Source organism: Alosa pseudoharengus, unplaced genomic scaffold (genome assembly GCF_046254945.1).
Source record: "Alosa pseudoharengus isolate Yale_2024_CS ecotype anadromous, Long Island Sound unplaced genomic scaffold, YU_APseudo_1.1 YU_APseudo_1.1_scf_13, whole genome shotgun sequence".
Lineage (NCBI taxonomy): Eukaryota > Metazoa > Chordata > Actinopteri > Clupeiformes > Clupeidae > Alosa > Alosa pseudoharengus.
Genome location: NW_027468598.1, coordinates 34413970 through 34434588, shown reverse-complemented (window position 1 = coordinate 34434588; position 20619 = coordinate 34413970). Strand labels below are relative to the sequence as shown.

The 20619-nt window shown below is 41.3% G+C and overlaps 3 protein-coding genes across 3 annotated transcripts; 2 read left to right on the top strand and 1 right to left on the bottom strand.

The window, feature by feature from the left end:
- Positions 1 to 844: 844 nt before the first annotated feature.
- lipt2 (lipoyl(octanoyl) transferase 2) lies at positions 845 to 3762 on the bottom strand. The gene is made up of 3 exons (XM_076281638.1): positions 3544 to 3762; positions 2794 to 3239; positions 845 to 2174 (listed from the first exon to the last, which is right to left on the bottom strand). The coding sequence occupies exons 2-3, from the start codon at positions 3236 to 3238 to the stop codon at positions 1945 to 1947; spliced, it is 675 nt and encodes a 224-aa protein (XP_076137753.1). The 5' UTR covers position 3239; positions 3544 to 3762; the 3' UTR covers positions 845 to 1944.
- Positions 3763 to 9836: 6074 nt separating this feature from the next.
- rnf169 (ring finger protein 169) lies at positions 9837 to 15641 on the top strand. The gene is made up of 6 exons (XM_076282913.1): positions 9837 to 10228; positions 11024 to 11097; positions 11227 to 11319; positions 11569 to 11678; positions 11847 to 11946; positions 12459 to 15641. The coding sequence occupies exons 1-6, from the start codon at positions 9850 to 9852 to the stop codon at positions 13848 to 13850; spliced, it is 2148 nt and encodes a 715-aa protein (XP_076139028.1). The 5' UTR covers positions 9837 to 9849; the 3' UTR covers positions 13851 to 15641.
- A 671-nt stretch (positions 15642 to 16312) lies between these two features.
- spcs2 (signal peptidase complex subunit 2) lies at positions 16313 to 20503 on the top strand. Its single transcript, XM_076282912.1, has 5 exons — positions 16313 to 16369; positions 17568 to 17651; positions 17782 to 17942; positions 18365 to 18499; positions 19114 to 20503. Exons 1-5 carry the CDS (start codon positions 16331 to 16333, stop codon positions 19298 to 19300), a joined length of 606 nt encoding a protein of 201 aa, XP_076139027.1. The 5' UTR covers positions 16313 to 16330; the 3' UTR covers positions 19301 to 20503.
- The last annotated feature ends 116 nt before the right edge of the window (positions 20504 to 20619 follow it).

Genomic DNA, 20619 nt, shown 5'->3' with positions numbered 1-20619 from the left:
TGTTGCTCCTCTAAGCTCTCAAACATATCACACAAAGAGAATGGTAAGGCCTTTGGCTACTACAGTCCCAAAACCTGTGGTTATTTCCACTCTAAGATAAGACATCCCAGGGAAACTATTTCCAGAGGTCGACTCGGATCCTCTACCTTGATGTATAACGTCGGCTCCGAGCGGGCAGGCTGTTTATTGTGCTGCTGCAGTGTCACATCCCTTCCGAGCGCCCGGGAGGACGGGGCGGATTTCATCTAAAACCCCACTGAGCTCAACCGACTGTTTACTTCGCGCCAAGGTGGGCGTTTGATACAAATCTGGCCGATAAATCACAGCCCGAGCACTCGGAGGAGCCTGCAGCGAATTAATCTTGTTTACATAACAGGCGGTCTTTAGCAAGAGCGGCAGGAGTTATTAAAGGAAAAAAAGAAGCCCATCTCCTTCGTCTCCGGGTGAGACAGGCGAGAGAGAGGGAGGTGGTGAATTTTGAGAAGGCAGTAAAGCTCTGACCCGAATGAACCCATTTCACTGCAAATAATAAAGAGGGGGTTTACGTGGTTTTGAGCGTGCCCAATGCACACACACACACACACTTTACAGGTTTCAGCTCTACGAAGACAGCCTCGGTGTTTCATATGCTACTGTCTTACGGACGCCTATATCAACATAATGGGGAATACAGGAAGTCTCTGCTCCCTTCCACCTCAGGAACCGCAAGCATCAACAGTTTTGACCATAACCTTATTCTTTTACTTTTATTTTATTTCATTTCGAGTCATATTAAAGAGGCATCACATCAATGTTTTTATCCATCAGCATTATTTAATGCATTCATTAATTATTAACCATTAATAAATCATAAACGCTGTGGATGATAAATTATAGAAAAAAGGTTGGTGGTCAGAAGTGCTTCATCACTGATATGTCTCTCGAAATTAATTACTATGAATTAATGAATTATCTTTGACTTTGCACCCAATATATGTGTGTGAAGGATTTTTCTAATGAACTACTAATGAAACACACTTTCTGTCTCTTATTACTATGAAATATCTAACTTCATACTTAATAATTATGGGAATCGTGAACTGTGAATTGTAATTGAGGTATAAACATTCTTGGACATCTTATCCAACCCTAACACACAAAACCACATTTTAAACTGGCCTGTCATAACAATCAAATTTACCATAACTCATCATGGCACATCATAACGAACACTGGTGAACGGACAGCAAACCCTTTTTTGCCCACATCGAACAAAATTCACAGATACAGGTGCAGCAGGTGTTTTACTGTTGTTTGTTCATTGTTCATTACTCATCTGAACAAAATACCATTGTGGTATTAACAATACAATACTGTTTTACAAAAACAAATCTGTTGTATTTCTCATTATTTCCGTATGTTAGGCAAGACAACAAACTCAGTTTTTCTGAAGGGATACTTTTCTTGCCTGATTATGTGAGATTAATTAATCAATGACATCTGAGGAAAGATAGGGGGAATCAGATTATTATGTTAACAGCAATCAACATGTGGCCCTGCGAGTGCTGCATCTACCACCAGTCCATCTTAAAGCACTTATTCATTAGACTTCACCTGAAATGAAGTTCAGTTCGTTTCTCACTCCCTATATAATATGGCACATTTGCAGTGGAACACATAAAAAAACTCATGGTATGGCATCACAATGTTTTAACAATGGAACTAAGTAAATCAGGGAAATATGTTTACGGAGGTAAAATCAAAGAATTCTGTGATGGTTTCCCTTAAAAAAAGAATGACCCAAATCAATAAACGATTACCAAAAAAGTTGGTGATTAATTTAATAGTTGACAACTAATCGATTAATTGTTGCAACCCTAATAGTTCAGGCAAAAAGCAGTCAAAGCATTGCATTTGAATAAAAATGTTCCATGGTTATGAACAGTCATGGGCTATACTGAACGTCTACAAAACCTCTCTCTCAGGAAGCACATGGCAGTTGAACCTCTCGCTGAAGCTTTCTAGGAGGTACGGGGTGGCTTCTGCAGCAGTGACATCCCGGCTCAGCTCCAAACTGAGGGAGGTGACCCCTTTCCCCACGATCCCACACGGCACTATGTTGTTAAACCAGTTCATCTCAGTGTTGCAGTTCAGTGCTAAGCCATGAGACGTTATGTACCTGCCACAGTGAATCCCTGCAAAGAGAAACAAACGGAGCACGTAGGTATGACGGCATAATCGACATAACGGTATTGCACAAACAAAAGCGGCGTTTAATGTAATCATCAAAATGATGCTTAATATAAAGGAAGAATTGGGAAATAAAGGGAGAATTTGGAAATTGTGATTAATATAAAGGGGATCAAATGACAAAACTACAAAAAACATACTGGAGGCCAAAACATTTTACAAGCTGACAGTGATTTGAAAACAGTTCAAACTGCTTAGGCATGTCTGAATGGACGGATCTAGTTCAAACTGCTCAGACATGTCTGAATGGGCGGATTTAGTTCAAACTGCTCAGGCATGAATGGGCGGTGGGGGTGCAGAGACTAAGGAGCTGGACGAGCTGCAGGTTCAATTCCCAGCTGCCACCGGTGTGCCCTTGAGAAAGGCACTTGGCCCAGAGTTGCTCTGGACAAACGGGCCCTTGTAAAAATTGTATAAGTCGCTTTGGATAAAGGCATCAGCCAAATTAATAAGTAGTAATAAGTAAGAGACACACAGGCATCCATTGTACGCAAGGGTCAAGCAATCGTCCTACATCCTTACACCCTATACATCCTTGTCTTTCTTTCTGTTAGGTCAACTCACCTATTGCACATATTTTGTTGTCCCCGACCCAGACACCTGTGTCTGGAGATGTTGCCGCTTTTAACCCAAATTTGCCACAGAGTCCAATCACAGTCTTTTCCAGTTCGCACACATACCACCTCACACTCTTCTTAAAGCAGCCTAGGTTGAGGATCGGGTAACAAACCAACTGACCGGGTCCATGGAAAGTGATGAGGCCTCCCCGGTTAGTGCGGAAGAATTCTGCCCCCAGACCTTTCAGTCTCTCCTCCTCCTCAGGCGGGTATGGTGCTTGTCTGATGCCGATCGTGTACACTGGGTGATGCTCACACAGGAGTAAAGTGTTTGGGACATCTGATGTTTTGTCCAGATGCTGCCGGACATGCTTTTGTTGCACCTGCAGTGCCTGTCCATAGGAAATACGACCCAAGTTCACCACCCGAACTGCAGTCTTTCCTAGTGTCATTCTGAAAAAAGTAATATACACAGAGTTTGACTTATTTAAAAAAGAAACTAGGATATGAAAATGGATTAGAAAAAAGCAAGGTGTATGGCCTGTACAGGGTATGGTTATATGATCATACAGGCTACACAATGCATACAATGTAGGTTGCAAGTAGGCTACTATGGACTTTGAGCTGTGCAGTTGTCATGGCTAACAAAGATAACAGTAGCACATACATTTAATTTGCCTTCCACAGAATAACATCGACACTAAATAAGCACCAGCTCTGATATCTGTCACTGTGGAAGTTAGTAAAGCAGCCTAACCTGATTTGCCTGAGGATGTCAATGAGTCGCTTAGCTGTCGTCGTTAAGTTAATTCAGCGTAATAAAAGTCACAAAACTGACATTGTCAGACATGATATTTATAGACATTCAGTCATATTTAGCAAAGTTGCGTAAAGAAAGAGTCTCGAGTCAGATATATGTTATTTCGCCAACAGTCTCTGTGACCACTCTGATTTACAGGAGGCCGCCATTGCTGTCTTCCTCTTCGCTTCCGTATTTATATGACAGTATTTCTGATCACTGCCACCTACTGTAGTGGAGGTGAACTTTCAGTACACGGACCTCCCCAAAACAACAGCGATAGGCCTAAATGTTAGTTCACGCGCAGCCATCATAAAGCATGATAATTTATGAAACTACCAAGAACAGAATATAATTTGGATAACTTGTAAAAAACATATTTGAGTAGGGAAAGAGAGCAGTTTATCAATCTATAACAGCATTTCAAGAGAGTTTGAAGAATCCACTTGGAGGCCTCTTTGACTTTGCAGTTTCACTAAAAGAAATGTGTAAATAAAATAATAAAACCACAATCTATTGACACATATACACATGGCCTACACATGTCCCGTACATAAGGATTTGTAGTAGATACTGTAGAAACTAATAGCCTATATAGGTTCTCAGTAGACCTGCCTTCCAGCCTGCACTGAGATTCCCAAATGAATGGGCCCAGTTTTGTTTGTGAGACGTACTTAGAAGATCAGGTGAATCTAATATTCTTGCCTCTTCCCTGAAGCAGTCATCTGATAAGGAAAGAGGCCTGGATCATAGCCCAGCTAATGAAAGGCATGTAGACCTAGTTGATCTGAATACAATGTCCTCTATTCACCATAGTCTCTTACTCGTAATTACATTTGTGAATGTTATTATTTTGGAGCGCAAGGGTGTGACTAAGTCTTCCCTTGTTCTGTTCCTCCTCCTCCTGTACGCATTTTCACGACTACACTTACATCTGTTCAAAGGTCCAGGACTATTGTGGACTAATACTTGAGGAGAGACAACACCATGATCTATCAACGCTTTTTGTTCTTGGCAGCTCTGCTGTTCTTATCTATCACATGTGAGTTTGATTTTTTCTTATTAGTTCTTTAGCTAATGTTAGGTTGTTGTTTGTATAGGCCTGGATAAGTGGAGTCAATTTTGGTTAAAGAGATGATTTTGACTAACTGATCATTACTTTTAAGTTTTGCATTGAACATGAACGATGCCTTGTCTTGACTTTTCTCTATAGAGACAATTAGTACAACAATAGACAGACATCAAAATTACTATATTATACTAAAGAGAATAGACAATTAAGTGCAAAAACAAGAGATCAAATTTAAACTTCACTTAATTATCAGTAGATTCAGTAGACTGAAAAATTACCATGATCTGTCTATGTCACCTGGTGCTTTAGACTCAACAGAAAATGTGGCGTTCATTATTTTGTTCTTCTGAACTTATTGGGCAGATGGAGTGAGTGCCGCGGTGGCACTGCCTTGGGGCTGTTCCAACTACAGCGGGACCTGCAGACCTGTGTGTCTGGTCGCTGAGCTCCCTTTCGGGCCTTTCGGCTGCACCAAAGGATCTGTGTAAGTTTGATTAAAAATGCAAAAATGCAAATCTTGAATCTTAACCTGGTTTTCCAATCAATTTTGCCCATGGACAATGAATGGTGCACTATAGAACAACAACAACAACAAAAAACATATTACTGTCTCTAATATGGGTCAATACCAATGGACTATCATAACATAAGATACTTTATTTCACAACGCAGCAATGTTAGTGGTCATTTTTTGAGAAAATAGCTCAATTCAGTCCACTGAGTCAATTCAAATTATGATTGTTGGATTGGGGGAGCTTTATTTGTTTGTTAAAAAAACAAAGGCAAAATACCTGACAATTTCCATATTTTGTTCTCTTTCCAGATGCTGTGTTGCACATGTGTACTAGATAGGGGTCACCCAGGTACCCCTCCCCACCATTCACATCACTCTTGTGATTCCACTATACCAATGGTCTGGCTCATCTCACCCAAAAGCACCCAGCTCCTTCGTGATATGAGATGCTGTACTGGTATATAGCGCTGTGGGACACAAATAAACCAAACCTTCTCAAATGAAACCATATCTCGACTTTTTTTTTTCTCTATCGACTTACAGTGTACCTTACGAACAACATTTTCACTAATCTTGTATTTAAGATTAAGTTAGACGTGGAATTCCAATATTAATGGCTTAAGTTTGTGCTCTTGGGGGTTATGCTATGAGACATGTGTCTCTGATCAGGTGAAACCAATTTTCTTGACCCCTTACTGAGGCAGTCGTATAGGGGAAAACTCAGAGTAAGGGAATCTTGGATGACGACCAAGTTAATGAGAAGCACTCAGTTCGTGTAGATACAATATGGCCCATTCATTTAAGCCTGTTGCTTATAATCTCATCTCTGAATTAAAGGGTCTTATTTGAAGCACAAGGGTGTGACTGTGACGGACGCGGTAACATCCCTTGGCCACTCACACTCATTTGCACGACCACACTTGAAGCTGTTCAAGGGTCCTGGAGTGTTGCAAACATTTTTGAGGCAAGCTGACACCATGATCTATCAACGCTTCATGCTTCTGGCACTTGTAGTGCTCCTGTCCATCACATGTGAGTTTAAGATTTGCCTTTGAATATTTAAGCAGTGAATTAAATAGATTATAACTCAACATTATAATGCAAGTTTAAAATGCCTATACGTTTTTTCCTGTGTGTGTGTGTATGTGGTTGGGTAATTTTAGCAATGGCCATTTGGTACAGTTCTAATCTGTGAATTGCTGTTTTTTGCTGACAGTTGTATCAAGAGCTACTTGATGTGTTCTTACTTTGCTGAGAGATTTTATACTTATAAATGAGATTTAGGATGACAGTTACTAGCAAGAGGGGTCCAGGAGACCAACATGAACGAGAACGTCAAGGTTTAATTTATATTAATAAGCAGGCAGATGAAAAATAAACTATAGTAACATAACTAAAAGAAAACATTAAGTTAAAAACAGATTACCATCCGTAGCCCTTAAATATTCTGATTTGCGAAGCCGCGTTACCTTTCTGGTTGTAGATGATGCCGATGCCGCTGTTGCATTTCCCTGGGGCTGTACAGACTACAAAGGCGTCTGCAGACGCTTCTGCCTCCCTGCAGAATTCCCATTTGCAATCTTCAAGTGTGGAGGTGCTGGATTTATGTAAGTGTACTTGTACTTGCATGTGCAAATGCAAGGTTTGTCTCTGAAGGACCAGTATAGCATGCACCGTGGAATATTTCTTGGTCACAAGTGTTTGCAAGTTTCTGATTTTATACTCCATAAACTGTACAGTTCAAATACCATCCTTGTTATTCAGAGACCTTATATATTCATTTTGTTTTCTTTGCAGATGCTGCCTCTCACATATTTAAACAACATGGAGAGTCACATACTCTCAGTTAGTAGTCTCGCTTCATTTTGAATACTCTTGTGATTCCAATATACCAAGGGGACCCGGTCGGCACATGTGCCAGTGTCAGCAGGCCTTCCTGTACATATGTCCCCTCCCCTGATGGATTAGTGCCTTACTGATGACCCAGGCATGCGGGGCTGCAGGAGTAAACTCATTTTAAATATATTTTCTTTTTAACTACCTCTTCTTTAAAGAAAAAAAAAATCCCCGAAACTGTGACAAAAGAGTGTACTGTGAATGCACGATTGAGCTTTACAGGCACAAAATTCTCCTTTTAAAAAAAATAACACATGAAGTAACAAATGAAAACAATAAAAGCAAACTATAATTCAAGTTCACGTTCAAGTTGTTCAAGTTGTTTTATTGTCATATACTTATAAAATTAATTATAAGTAATGAAATTCTTAAGCTCAAGAGACAGCTCAACTTAAAAGAGTAAATTAAAAGCAGTAATTAAGAAGGTGTATTTTGTGTGTGTATGTCTGTGTGTGTGGGAGGTGGTGATGAAAAGGGGAATGATGAAATGGTGTGTGTGGGGAGGGGGTATGTTGTTGTGTTTGGGTGGGAGTTCTGAGGTTTGAGGTTGATTAGCTATGGGGAAGAGAATTACAGTTCAGCATCCTGGTGGCTTGTGGATAGAAACTGTCTCTGTATCTGCTGGTAAGTCCGCATACTCTTGTACCTTTTACCAGATGGTAGGAGGGTGAAGACACTGTGGCTGGGATGACTGGGGTCAGTGAGGATTCTCTTAGCCTTTCTCCTACAGCGTTGGCTGTAAAGGATAGTCCTGGATAGTTGGTAACTCAGTCCTTGTGATGCGCTGCGCAGACCTGACCACCCTATGCAGAGCTTTGCGATCATGAGCGGTGCTGTTACCATACCATGCTGCAATGTTGCCGGTCAGGATGCTCTCAATGGTACAGCAGTAGATGGTCAGTATTTCACCGTCCATACCAAACTTCCTCAGCCGCCAAAGAAAGAAGAGTCGCTGTCTTGCTGACTTTGTGACCATACCTGGTGTGACCAGCTCAGATCCTCACTGAGTTAATTCCAAGGAATCTGAAGCAGCTGACCCCTCCACTGCTGTGGCTCCTATATAGATGGGTGTGTGCTCTTCCTGCAGTCCACAATCAACTCCTTGGTTTTGCTGACGTTGAGCAGCAGGTTGTTGTCTTGGCACCAGGATGTCAGGGTTGCCACCTCTGCTCTGTAAGCAGACTCATCATCACTCGTGATACAGCCTATTAGGGTAGTGTCATCAGCAAACTTAATGATGGTGTTTGAGGTGTGAGTTGCCATGAGTATACAACGAGTACAGCAGGGGACTTAACACACATCCCTGCGGTGCACCAGTGCTGAGTGTTAGAGTGGAGATGATGTTACCCAGCCGTATACCGCCTGTGTCCTGTCAGTCAGGAAGTCAAGGATCCAACTGCACAGAGAGGAGCTGATGTTCAGGTCTCTCAATTTCATGATCAGCCTGGATGGAACTATGGTGAACTATAATGTTTTGAGTTTCAATTTATTTCAGCGAAATACTGTATGCTTCTGGATGATGGTGCCTGAAGTTTGCAAGTGAGTTGCATGCACGACTTTGCAATAACTACGTTGCAGATATTTTAGCTGAATGTATATTTCTATCCTTGCATCATTCTATTAAAGGGTAATAGAAATGTGACTATGGTGTGTAGTTTCTGCAGCACAGTCTGTACTGCATGTCTAGTAGATTAATACAGGAAGACCTTATGGATTCAGTCTGTGCCAGACTCTCAGGCAGCTGTTTGCTCTTATATTCAGCCAAGGAGCACAGCCAAGCAAGGAACTGGGATTCAGGGACAAGATAAATGTGTAGACATATGAAATAATACTGCATGATATTACAGACCTGAAAATGTTGGCATGTTTTCCTGAGAGAAGGGATAAATTAGACAAGACATAAAAATAATAGAGAACATATGTTTGGGGAACCCTTTATTTAAAGCTTTTCACATAAATCATGTCATTTGTTTTATGTAAATTACTAATTTTCTGACAAATGAAGTTGGAGTGCAACAATATTTTGGGTCAGAGAATAAAACCAGAACAGACAGTCACTTTTTTCCACCACTAGAGAGCAATAGAGAGCTGGTTATGCGGATGGGAACAGCTCCATTCATGTTAGGCAAATTATTGAATTAATCAATGGATTATCGAAGAACTAATTTAGACAAAAGCACTCTTTCCACATGAGCCATGTCTATGTCACCCTGAGTGTTACACCAAATATCACTTTTGTCACCCAGAGTTGTGAGCGAAACACACCATTTTTCGACATCATAACAGTTCAATGTTATGTGATTAGAGAAGAATCACTTTCTCAAACCTTCTTAAACTCAAACCTTGATAACCCTAAATGATGGACATTCTAGAATTGGTAGCCTATATTTCTCTCACACTTTTCATATAAATTATGCTGTGAACTATGCAAAAGGGTGAAAAGGGTGGTTAACATTCATATTGCAAAAAAGGTAAAATCTAATGAAAATTGTGAACGTGTCGGTAACATATTATCTAAGATAAGCTATGTTAATAGCATAACATAGGCCTATTAGAAGTAACCTACTGCACATAAATGTGAGGTCAGGGAAGCGCACTTACGCGGTCATGTACATCGTCAAAAACACATCACAATCCCTCTCTGCCTATCCATATACATTACAGATCTGTACATTTGCGCAGTTGCGAGCAGACTATGCAGCCCCTGTCATTTGCCCTTGATGCATTGGTTGGGCGGGGATTGTTTTCAAAACTAGAGGCAGCCAGGGAGATACCATTGAAAATGGCGGCGATGGGGTCCGCCAAATCCGCCAGCGGATTAGGACAGAGAGGAAGAACCAGGCCCGCTACCGTACCTTGCATTCGCACACCTGCACGAGTGCTAACTATAGAGGAGGTCAGGTGTCCGGTGTGTTTGGATATTTTGTTGGAGCCCGTGACTATGCCATGTCGGCATTCTGTATGTCTGCATTGTTTCGAACGGACTGTGGAGTTTAGTTTATGCTGTCCCCGTTGCCGGTTACGAGTGTCCAGCTGGGCCCGTAAACAGTCCCGTGAGAAAAGCCTGGTGAACACCGAACTCTGGGATATGGTTCGGAAGAGTTATCCGGACAACTGCAAGCGCCGATTGGAGCAGCGAGCAGGAGAGGCCGTGGGTGAAGGTATCGCCACTTTTATTTTGACAGCTAACTGCCAAGATATATCCATGCAAATTCAAAATGACTTATCTAGTCTCTCTTTTCACGATTATAGCACGTAGAATCTTTCTGAAGTTCTAAATAAAGTAGAAAAGCGCGTCATTTTTTAAGAAGTGGTTTCCGTGATTCAGATTACAGGGGATCAAAAAATGCAAGTTGGTGTTTTTGATCCCTCGTAACATGGCGTCAGCTAATGTGTTGGCATAAATCTAACCTTAGTCGAATGTCAGCATTACACATTCCACACATTATTCGAGTTTCCGTATCTTTTACCAACTGGAAACGATTAGTTGTTTACATCATTATCGTCACGTGACAAGTAGCTTGAAGAACAGTTAATTTGAGAAGGTAGGCTACAGAGAGCATTTTTTGTTTATTTAGGCGAACATGTTGGGGGAATAGTAGAATATTTTTTTTCAGTGGTTGGTGAGCTATAACATCACCACACAAGGGTCATGAAATTGTCAGCTTATAGTGTACTTCCACCTGGTTACTTGCCTGGACAAATTCCCAACAGGAAAAACTAGTCCAGACATGTGTGCTGTTTTGTGGGAGTGGTCACATTACTTGAATCCTATTTAAAGTGTATATTAAGCACCATAGCAGGTTTATCCTATCCAATTAAAAATGAAATTGCTTGATTTGTGAATTAAAAAAAAACAGGATTTGTGTGGTTTGCAGTATAGGTGTGAAGTCAAACACTGGAGAAACCCTCGCTTTGTCAAATGTGAACTCACTTTGGATAATCTTAATTCACAGAGATTTTCCGATCACTGGCGCAAATTTGTAAGACAGGAGATCTCCGGCAGGACCATGACAAACAAAAGCTTAAGGTGGGATGGTGACAGAAGCGTAATGTTGTCTTTGTTGGCTATGTTGGTAATGCATTTGTTGACAGTGGCCATACACACTAATGTATACTGCTCAGTGATGGCCAGTCTATTTTGTTGTTGTACAAACAGGTAGGGACAAATGAAGACAAGGAGGACAAGAGGCGAAAAGCAGCTCTTCATCGAAAAGAGGAATCTAATGCCCCCAAACCCTTCCAAGACCCGGTAAGTGCCTTGTCCGCTCATCTAGTGTGGAGCAGAGCGTCTGGAAGTTTGCGATAGAAAAATACTAAACCTGACATTATTGTATGTGTGATTGCAATCTTAAAGGTGTATCAGAACAGTTAAACTCAGTTTTTAAAGACTTTTTTTTTGTGTTTAATGTTTTTAACAAGCAACATTTTTGGCATCATTAAATAGAGGTTACTTTGTCATGGGCAAGCTCAAAAGAGTGTCATTTGTGATGTTGTTCAGCTGTGTGGAGTGCTCTCCGACTCTGAGAACGAGGAGCCTATCGGGAGGAGGACGAGGCATGTATCGGCTTTTGTCCGCAAGACAAGAACCTCTCCAGCCTTTAGCAGAAGGTACTTCAGTGGCTCTCTGTGTCCTGTTGCTTGTGTGTCTGTCTGTCTGCGAGTCTCCCGGTTTTTCTCTGTCCATGTAGACATATGAAGACTTTTTTTCAGACATGTGCATATACCCAGTAGTATGTTTGTGTTCCCAGTCACTCAGTGGAACATTTGTTCTTGTAGTCTCCCAAACAGTTTGGTGAAGAGAAGCAGGAGCTGTACTGACACGGACGAACACAGAGGCAAAATGAGAGGGCTTCCACACATCCCCGTGCCAGACAAGGTAGGATCTGACCTGTGCTTCAAATAACAGGGATCAATATAATCATTTTATTGATTATAGTGATTATAATAGAGTAATACTTGGTTACATAATTGTACAGTATTGTTACATAATTGTATAATTGTTTACACAGTACTAACTGGAGAGGGTACCCCTAGAACTACAGTTCTTTTTGCATTCACACACAGTAGGAACTCTGAGATGATAAGTTAAAACACATTAATATCCCAATTATTACATGATGAAAAGGACAGCATTGCTATTTAGGTACTAGCTACTGAAGCGTATTGACAACCTAGAAGCTCATGGTGTCAGGAACCATTAAAAAACAGAATAAGCATTGTCAATAACCCTAAGTAGGAGCTCAAACAGTTATAGGAACTGCAAAAAGTTCCTACAGTGCGAAAGGGCCTAATGTGGCTGCCTGTCAGTGCCTGACATAGTTTTAGCTTCTCATGAGTGTGTGTGTGTGTGTGTGTGTGCGTGTGTGTTTGTCCGTGTTTGTCCGTTAGGTAAGCATCGTGCACAGCTTCAATGCTGGGATCCTGCTGTCATCGGAGAACAGCCGTTCCCTGTCTGCGCCCGTTCTCATCCCAGAGCGTCGGCACCACTGGAGGAATGTGCTGGCCAGCTCGACCCCTTTCCCCGCCCCCCCGTCCAAACCCGAGAGGTCCATCAGCCCCGAGAGCAACGACAGCATCTCCGAGGAGCTGAACCACTTCAAGCCCATCGTCTGCTCGCCCTGCACCCCACCCAAGCGGCTGCCCGACGGGCGTGTGATGGAGCCCACCATCGTCAAGTCCACGCCCCGCAACCTGAGCCGCAGCCTGCAGAAGAACACCAGCTACGAGGCCAGCCCCAGCATCCTGCAGAAGTGGAGGCAGGTGGAGGTGGACCGACAGAACCACATCAAGGTCACCTCCAAGGGGACCGTCACCAGCCCCATCGCCAAGGAGCTCACCCTCAAGGAGAGGCCACAGAAGGAGAGGGCCGATGGGAAGCTGTGCTCCTGCGACCCTCTGAAGGAGAGGGCCGATGGGAAGCTGTGCTCCTGCGACCCTCTGAAGGACAGGGCCGATGGGAAGCTGTGCTCCTGCGTCCCTCTGAAGGAGAGGGCCGATGGAAAGCCGTGCTCCTGCGTCCCTCTGAAGGACAGGGCACTTGAGAGCCTGTGCACGTGTGGTAAACAACCAGAATCTGTTGGAGCAGCGAGGGAGAAAAGTGTTGTTAGCAACAAGCGCAAGCTGATATTTGATGAGTGTGCTGGAGAGGCAGGACTCTCCGGCACCGAGTCGCTGAGCAGCGGCTCTTATTCAGCAACGCTATCTAGACTGAAGCCTTCGGGAGCTGAACATGGACGTGTAAACCAGCCAGAAGGTTGCACCTCTGGCCAGCTCCCTGACATACAAGGCCTGAGTGGCCCAGACACACCAGGTGATGTCCGTGAGTCTGTGCTCGACGGACATGCAGGATCTGGCCGCTGCAGTCCAAAAGGCTTGGACACGCCGGACCTGCAGAAGGAGTCCAACGTTAGGAACTGTGCCCAGAACAGACCTACCTCAAGGAGGGGCAAGAAACGGAGTCAGAAGACCAAACATCTGGAGGGAGATGAAGGTCAGGTGAAGAGGACCAGGACGGAGGAGCCGGTGGACGAGTCGGGGGCCTGCGGCCGAGAGGTGGACTTATACGTGCAACGACTTCACCAGGAGAGAGAGGACCGAGAGCTTGCGCTCAGGCTTCAGAGACAGTTTGACAAGGAACGTCAAAAAATGGACAGGCAGAAGACAAGTCCCGACAAGTACCCACTTCGGTCGTGGGCCTCAGCAGACAGCCAATCGGAGAACAAGCCACGCAGATCTGGAAGAATCTCTAAAAAGAAAGAGCACTTTAATTACAACTGTTAATAGTACTTTGCCTTTTTGTAAGCGAACATTGACTAATTTGTATGACCTTTGTTTTCTTTGATTTGTAGCATTTTCATTCCACTCACGTCAAGCCAGTGATAAAACGAATGGACGGTCTAAGAGGGAATCTATTTGTTTTTGTTGTTGTTTTAAAAAAGAAGAGCAATAACAATATCTACGAAATGAATCTCATGCCAAATGAGCTCCATTCCGCTTAATGTCTTTCATAGCAAGTTAATTTGGTACTATTATGCGTTTTGTCCTCATAGATACATAGCATTGTATGTGTCCACATTTGTGAATGTGAGTAAATATATGAAGGTGAAGGAGTCGATTTGAGTTTGGAGAACTCAGATTGGGAGGCAATGAGGCTGTAATTTTTCTTGTTTACTGTGTCATTTAGAAAACATAAACTCTTGCAAAATGAAAGAATCCATGTAGCCAACTGAAAATCCAAGGGTTTGTACTGACCTTGATATTTCAGTGCTTTTTTATTTTTTATTTTATTACAAAATAGAATGTGTGAAATGTTACAAGTCTCACTGCTATACTGCATCAGATAAGTGTATTTTATCTGAAATGGGACATGTTGAAGTCAGTGAAAGGTATTGCAAATGAGACATTATGAGTAGGCTTCCTGAACTAAGATTTGAACTTTGATCATTCTCAAATATAAACATGGCAGTGTGTAATTGGTGTTGACCAGAGGTTCTGGGCAAACATTTTCTTGTTTGATCAGCAGACTTGATATTTAATTAGCAAGTTTAATGCTTTAAGTTTAATACCACAAAGAATGAGTTCACAGTGATTCCTATGAGGGTCATGATGCAAAATGTTGCTTTTAGAGATTTGTTTTAGATCAATTTCAGGATTTCATTTTTGGCCTCATGATTTCTGAATATGTTTGACTTTTTTTTTTAAAGGGCTATTATATTCTGTTCAGATTTATTTTTTGACATTTTCCTCAGAACTCTATTTACATACTTCATATGCCAAAAGAGCTTTAATCATGACCGCTAATTGTAAATTCCACACCTTTTGTCAGGTGCCGTATAAATATTTTGATATGCACAGTTGGTTCTATGTAGGTTCACTGTCATAGATTTGCAGAGAAGTTTGGATGTGTGCCAAAATGACCTCTACTTGGAAGTTGTATGATCATTTTTGTTGACCTCCTCTTTATGATAATCAGAATGCAGAATGTTTGAGTTGTCACTAGATAATGTTTTTTTCATGCAGTACTGTATAGGGACAGAAAGATGGTTTGTTCCTGTTCTTATTTCAAACAGAACATTTATTGCCTAATATAAGAACTTCATTCGGATGCAAAGAAGAGAAGACCCCCCCCCCACACACACACACACATTATTTTACTGCACTTGGCCTATCTTCCACTTGTCAAGCATCAGTGATTTGACATGTATGTTGTATTTAGCATAGAAAATACAAAATATACTCTAATTTAATTATCACATGAATGATAGGTCCTACTGTTCTTTTGTAGATTTAATATTGATATTATTTATGGCCTTTCAAGACTTGGGATTGTCTCCTTTCAGCTCAATCAAACACTATCACTGCAGAGACCTGTACTAATCATGTCAACTTTTTTGTATATGTGTAGCATAATAAGACAGATCTTATATTTTATTACACACGTGAGTATATCTTCCCTGGGTCACTGTTTTATCCCAGCTAAGAGAATACCCTGAAACAAGTTGGGTCAATATGTCAGGGTTGTTTGTGACCTTTTCAGTATCAAATAAACCCACATAAGTGTTTTCAACCCTCTGAGAGTGGATGTTCTTTATAATATCAAGGCACTGCAATTGTTGAAGAGAACTCATTAGGAAAAGTGAAAATATAATGTGTAGAATTATTTAGAATATTGTAATTTTGGCCTTCTGAGTTCATTCAAGTGGTTAAAAGTATCTGTTTCCACAGTAGGAGGTCTGGGCTGCTTTAAGAATAGTGACTGAAATCTACAAATATGTGGCATGATCCAAAACATGTAACTGTACAGTCAGAGATAATATTTATTTATTTGATTTTGCAAACTAGTTGAGCTCTACACTGAGTGATTTGTAAATAACTTCTAAATATGATGTTAATGTTAGTGTCCAAATGCAAACTGTTATAAAGTTGCTCTTTTCGCATCTGTGTTGCCTCAGTGTGAAACTCTGGTGGAAATATTTTGTCAATACGACGCAGTTAATAATAACGAGTTCTACCTATTCAACCAGGATATCGCGCTGTTTTAAAGTCATTTTTTAGTGAAATGGCATTATGATCGTCTTTTCCTGTTATCACTTTTTAGGGCCACATCATTAGACATTCTCTGCTAGTACAGTGGTTGAAAGAAGCGGGAGCGTGTTTTCCGTCTACGTACGAGGTTCATTCTCATTGCTGATTGGTTGCTGAAATTATGCTGTTCGCCAATCATATTCTCCCAGATCACAGCAAATGAACAGGAAGAAAAGATGGCGGCGAGAAACGGGAAGAGTGGCATATTGGAAAAAGTAAGAATTGAGCATTTTATGATTATTTATGCATGTATGACTCTTATTTCCTAGCCATTGAATTCACTTAAAGGAACACAGTGGTCTTCTCTGAGTTAATTTAGTTTGTCGTGCTTTGTTGCTTTATTATGAACCCTAACGGGCATCGTATCTTCATTCATAGTGGCTAACACACCACTCTGCACGGAAAGTTAACGCTAGCGAGCTACCTACAGAAAGCTTTTCATTTGCATATCCGCGTTGGAGTTCTCTGCTCTTATTTAACATTTTAAAGGTTATGGTCCGTTTTGTCCCAACCCAATAAAATGGCATACCCTTACCATGCTGTTTTGCTGTGCACATAGACAAATTGGGATGTCGGTGTAAAGCTCATATTATGTGTTTCATCGGTATTGTTAGCAAGCTAACAGATAGCTGATAAGACACAAACCCTTTGCGTGACTGTAGCATATGGTGTTTATTATTACGCGATGTTATCTCCTGTGTTGCCAGTTAACTGTAGCCTTTATCGCCAGCATAGTGACAGTAGGCTACTGACTTGTCATCTTGCACAAAGATGTTGTAGGTTAATGCAACTAAGAAGTCTGAATTAGTCTGTAACGTTACCTGACGTACGAGAACGCCCTTGCTCCACACAAAAAATATATTTTGTGTGGAGAATGAGGATAGGTACAGAGGTAATTGCGAGTTTATTAATCGTAATTGTTTGTCAGCGGCAATTGAAACAGAAGTCATCTCTGACCTTATGTGATTTTACCTGCAACAATGATAATTATTTGTATTCCGTGATCAACAGCGCGATCTATTTAGAGAACCAAATCTATACTGTCACACAGTTTTATACCGACAAAAAATCGATCAGAAATTCATCAGTTTAATGTATGTAAGATAAATATGTTGTTTAGGAGACGTTATTGCATTGTTGTAGTTGTTTCTAGGCCTGCTCTGTTCTAATAATGTGTCAATAGCAGACAGTCTAAAGGACACGACATTTGAATGTTTCCAGAAAGCGTTCAAAGACCACCAGATGTCAGTATGCAGTGTACAGTGTGTGGAATGCAAAGGCGTTTCATAGTGTTTTACAATACAATCCTCACAATGCCTTACTTCCCTAATCATAAGTTGCAGATAAAGAAAGTTGGAGAGCTTCATGGATTCATGTTTCTGTGTAAAATGTTTTTTTATTTATTTTTTGCAGTGGAGGATTGATGAGAAACCTGTGAAGGTTGACAAGTGGGATGGTGCAGCTGTGAAGAACTCTCTCGATGATGCAGCTAAGAAGGTGTGTGTGTGTGCACATGTGTGTCTGTGTCTGTGTGTGTGTCAACTCTGCTGCAATTTGGTTATTTGGTCATGTGTCTGCATTTAGTAATGTAGCACTCAAGTCTGTCCTCTCTGGTCACTGCCCACAGGTGCTCTTGGAGAAGTACGGCTACGTGGAGAACTTCAACCTGGTCGACGGCCGTCTCTTCATCTGCACCATCTCCTGCCTTTTTGCTATTGTAGCTCTTATCTGGGACTACCTCCACCCGTTCCCTGAATCCAAGCCTGTCCTGGCATGCTGTGTCATATCATATCCTTTTCACATTGACTTTCTATCACACAACAAGGTTTTGCGCAAAGGTGTGGTTGAAATGACAGCATGACAATATAGGGATGCAGATCATCTTTCTGTTGCTGTTTCTGTTCTTAAAAGGAAACTATGGGTCATGCAGAATTTGTGAATGGATCTGTTACCTAAGTAATAGTGGAAATTGTAGCAGCTTAGCCTACAGTAATTCTTCTGTGTGGCTGCTTTTGTAAACAACAGAAAACAGCTGTCTGTGCTAATCTGACTGAAGTATAACCGGACACTTTCCCCTTGTATCAATGGTTTACGTGCAAGTTATTTCTTTAATACTATATAAATGTAGTATATTGCTAATGTGATGGTCCAGTTAGTTCATATTTCGATTAACTTGATCCATATGATGGTGTTCCTTAACCAACGTTTACGTATTTCATCATGATGGGCATCCTGACCCTCTACACCTCTTACAAAGAGAAGAATATTTTCCTGGTGGCCCTTCAGAAAGACCCCGCTGGAATGGACCCAGACGACGTCTGGCAACTCTCCTCCAGTCTGAAAAGGTACTCGGGCCACCTCCCACCCACTCTGCCAATTCATGGGTTTCATCAGGTCCCTTTACACAGGTGTATCAATCAAGCACCATGCAGTCTGCATTCATAATCAAGGTGCATGATTGTATACACCTGTGGAAAGGGACCTGATGAAACCCATGAATACCAAGGGTCACGGCGCGCAGCCTATGCAGTTGGACTTGAGCAAATCCCTGAGGGATGCAATTGTACTGTGTTGTGTGTGCTGAGAACTCTTGTGTTCTTATTTAGGGCTCCTAATTTACTAAAGTTTGATGCTTGTCCATCAGCAATAAGTTGTTATTTGAAGAAGTCTGACTGCAAGATGAATATCAGTTTGGTTATGGTTATAGTTGTCTGGCAGACGAGAGGCTTTTATCCAAAACGACTTACAGCATTGCATAAACCAAAATAAACATTACCATAGCATTAAAAGTAACTATTTTAAGTAAAATAATAATAGAATAAATGTGAATGTAAATTTGTAGAGAAGTAGGAGAAGATGTTGGGGTAAATCTAATCCAGAAATAAGAACAATGTCCAAGCATTTCTCCTGAGATGAATCTGTGTTGAGTTTGTGATGAATGAATCGGTTCTTTTTCCAGGTTTGATGACCAGTATACACTCGTAGTCGCCTTTACGGATGGGAAGAGCAAATGTTACCGGGAGAAACAGTTCACCAAGTCTGTGGGGGCGTTCTTTGACGAGAACGGAACTCTGGTGATGGACCAATATGAGAAGGATGTCTCGAAGCTCCACGACAACCTGACATCAGACAAGAAGACAAAGTAACGGGGCCAGTGTCGTCCTGTTGTCGATGCCAGCCTTTGTCCCAGCCCAGCATAGCCCCATCGCTGTGGATGGCACAGTGGCGTCGGAGCAGAGCCGCTGCGGATCTGTCTGGGGTTGGTTGTCACATTACATTTGCAGTCTGCCTGTGTGCTTTTTCTCATCGCTCATGTTTCTACACTGGTCAGGTATTTGCTCCGTAGTCAAAGTCACAAATCTCAAGATCTGTTTATATGAAATATGTGTTAGGTAACCTCCCATTGGTACCCTCTTCTACACCCTGCGTTGTGCCCAAGGTTACGGGCCCAAGAGAAAGGTTTTATGTGTGTTGGTATGTTCTACACATTTTACAGGGGTTAACCCACCTACCTTGTGCAGATGTCACATACATCACATTTGCTCTGGGATGTCCTGTTTTTTCCCTTCTGTTTTTTTCTTTTCTTTTTTTTCCAAAGCCGTGTGAAAAAGCTGTTTCGGTTTAATTCACTACTCAGATTTAGTTTGTTTATTAGTTTTTTTTGTTTGTTTTTTTCATTTCACACAGAAGGACACAATGCCTTATAAAGAGAGCTGTATGATTGTCTGCAGTTGTGTTGTCCTCTCCTGCTTTGTAATCGCTGACCTGCATTCATTCTTTTATCTTGAGAGCCTTACACCATTTTTCTACCCATCCTTTTGTCAAAATGAAAAAAAAGCTTCTTTTCCTTTTATGGATTTTGCTAATATTGAGGCTCCAAAGGGTAAAAGTAAAAAAAAAAATTAAAAAAAATTAAAATAAGGGACTGGATTCGGTCACTAAACTCTTGTTGTCCCCCAAGACTCTTGTTGTCTCCTTGTTGCCTCTTTTGATACCTAGTAGATTTGAAAGGGTCTACTAATCTTACTTTAAAGCAGGGGTCATTGTTTGGTGTTAAGGGTAAGGGTATGAAGCAAGCCGGTCAAGAGCCCCAGGGGTCCATCAGTATTGTTTTGGTTTCAGTTACCCATGACATCATGTCATTTAACTTATTCTGTAACGGTTAGGTAAACATATGGATACAGAGGTGTTTTTTTTTTATTATTATTTGTAAAAAGATAAGCAGTCACAAACCATGGATGCTGCAAGAATTTCTGTTTGTAGATCTTGAGTAAACTTTAGCTACCTTGGTGGTGCGTGCCAGTTCTTCCCCAAAAAAAGTATAAAATAAAGTGAAAGGCATTTTTATATTTGTTTGTGGTCATCTTATTATTTTTCTGTTGGCGTTGCTCACATTGAATGGTATATTAATAGTAGTTGACATAATGGCTTATTTAATGTTTTTTTCAGCAGGCTACTTTCCATA

Excerpts from the sequence above, each read along its gene's own strand:
- rnf169 (XM_076282913.1), top strand. The coding sequence starts at position 9,850 with ATGGCGGCGATGGGGTCCGCCAAATCCGCCAGCGGATTAGGACAGAGA. Across the intron at positions 11,320-11,568 it reads CCAAACCCTTCCAAGACCCG|CTGTGTGGAGTGCTCTCCGA; the intron begins GTAAGTGCCTTG and ends GATGTTGTTCAG. Across the intron at positions 11,679-11,846 it reads TCTCCAGCCTTTAGCAGAAG|TCTCCCAAACAGTTTGGTGA; the intron begins GTACTTCAGTGG and ends TTGTTCTTGTAG.
- spcs2 (XM_076282912.1), top strand. The coding sequence starts at position 16,331 with ATGGCGGCGAGAAACGGGAAGAGTGGCATATTGGAAAAA. Across the intron at positions 16,370-17,567 it reads AGAGTGGCATATTGGAAAAA|TGGAGGATTGATGAGAAACC; the intron begins GTAAGAATTGAG and ends TATTTTTTGCAG. Across the intron at positions 17,943-18,364 it reads CTGGCATGCTGTGTCATATC|GTATTTCATCATGATGGGCA; the intron begins ATATCCTTTTCA and ends ACCAACGTTTAC.
- lipt2 (XM_076281638.1), bottom strand. The coding sequence starts at position 3,238 with ATGACACTAGGAAAGACTGCAGTTCGGGTGGTGAACTTGGGTCGTATT. Across the intron at positions 2,175-2,793 it reads CAACAAAATATGTGCAATAG|GGATTCACTGTGGCAGGTAC; the intron begins GTGAGTTGACCT and ends TTCTCTTTGCAG.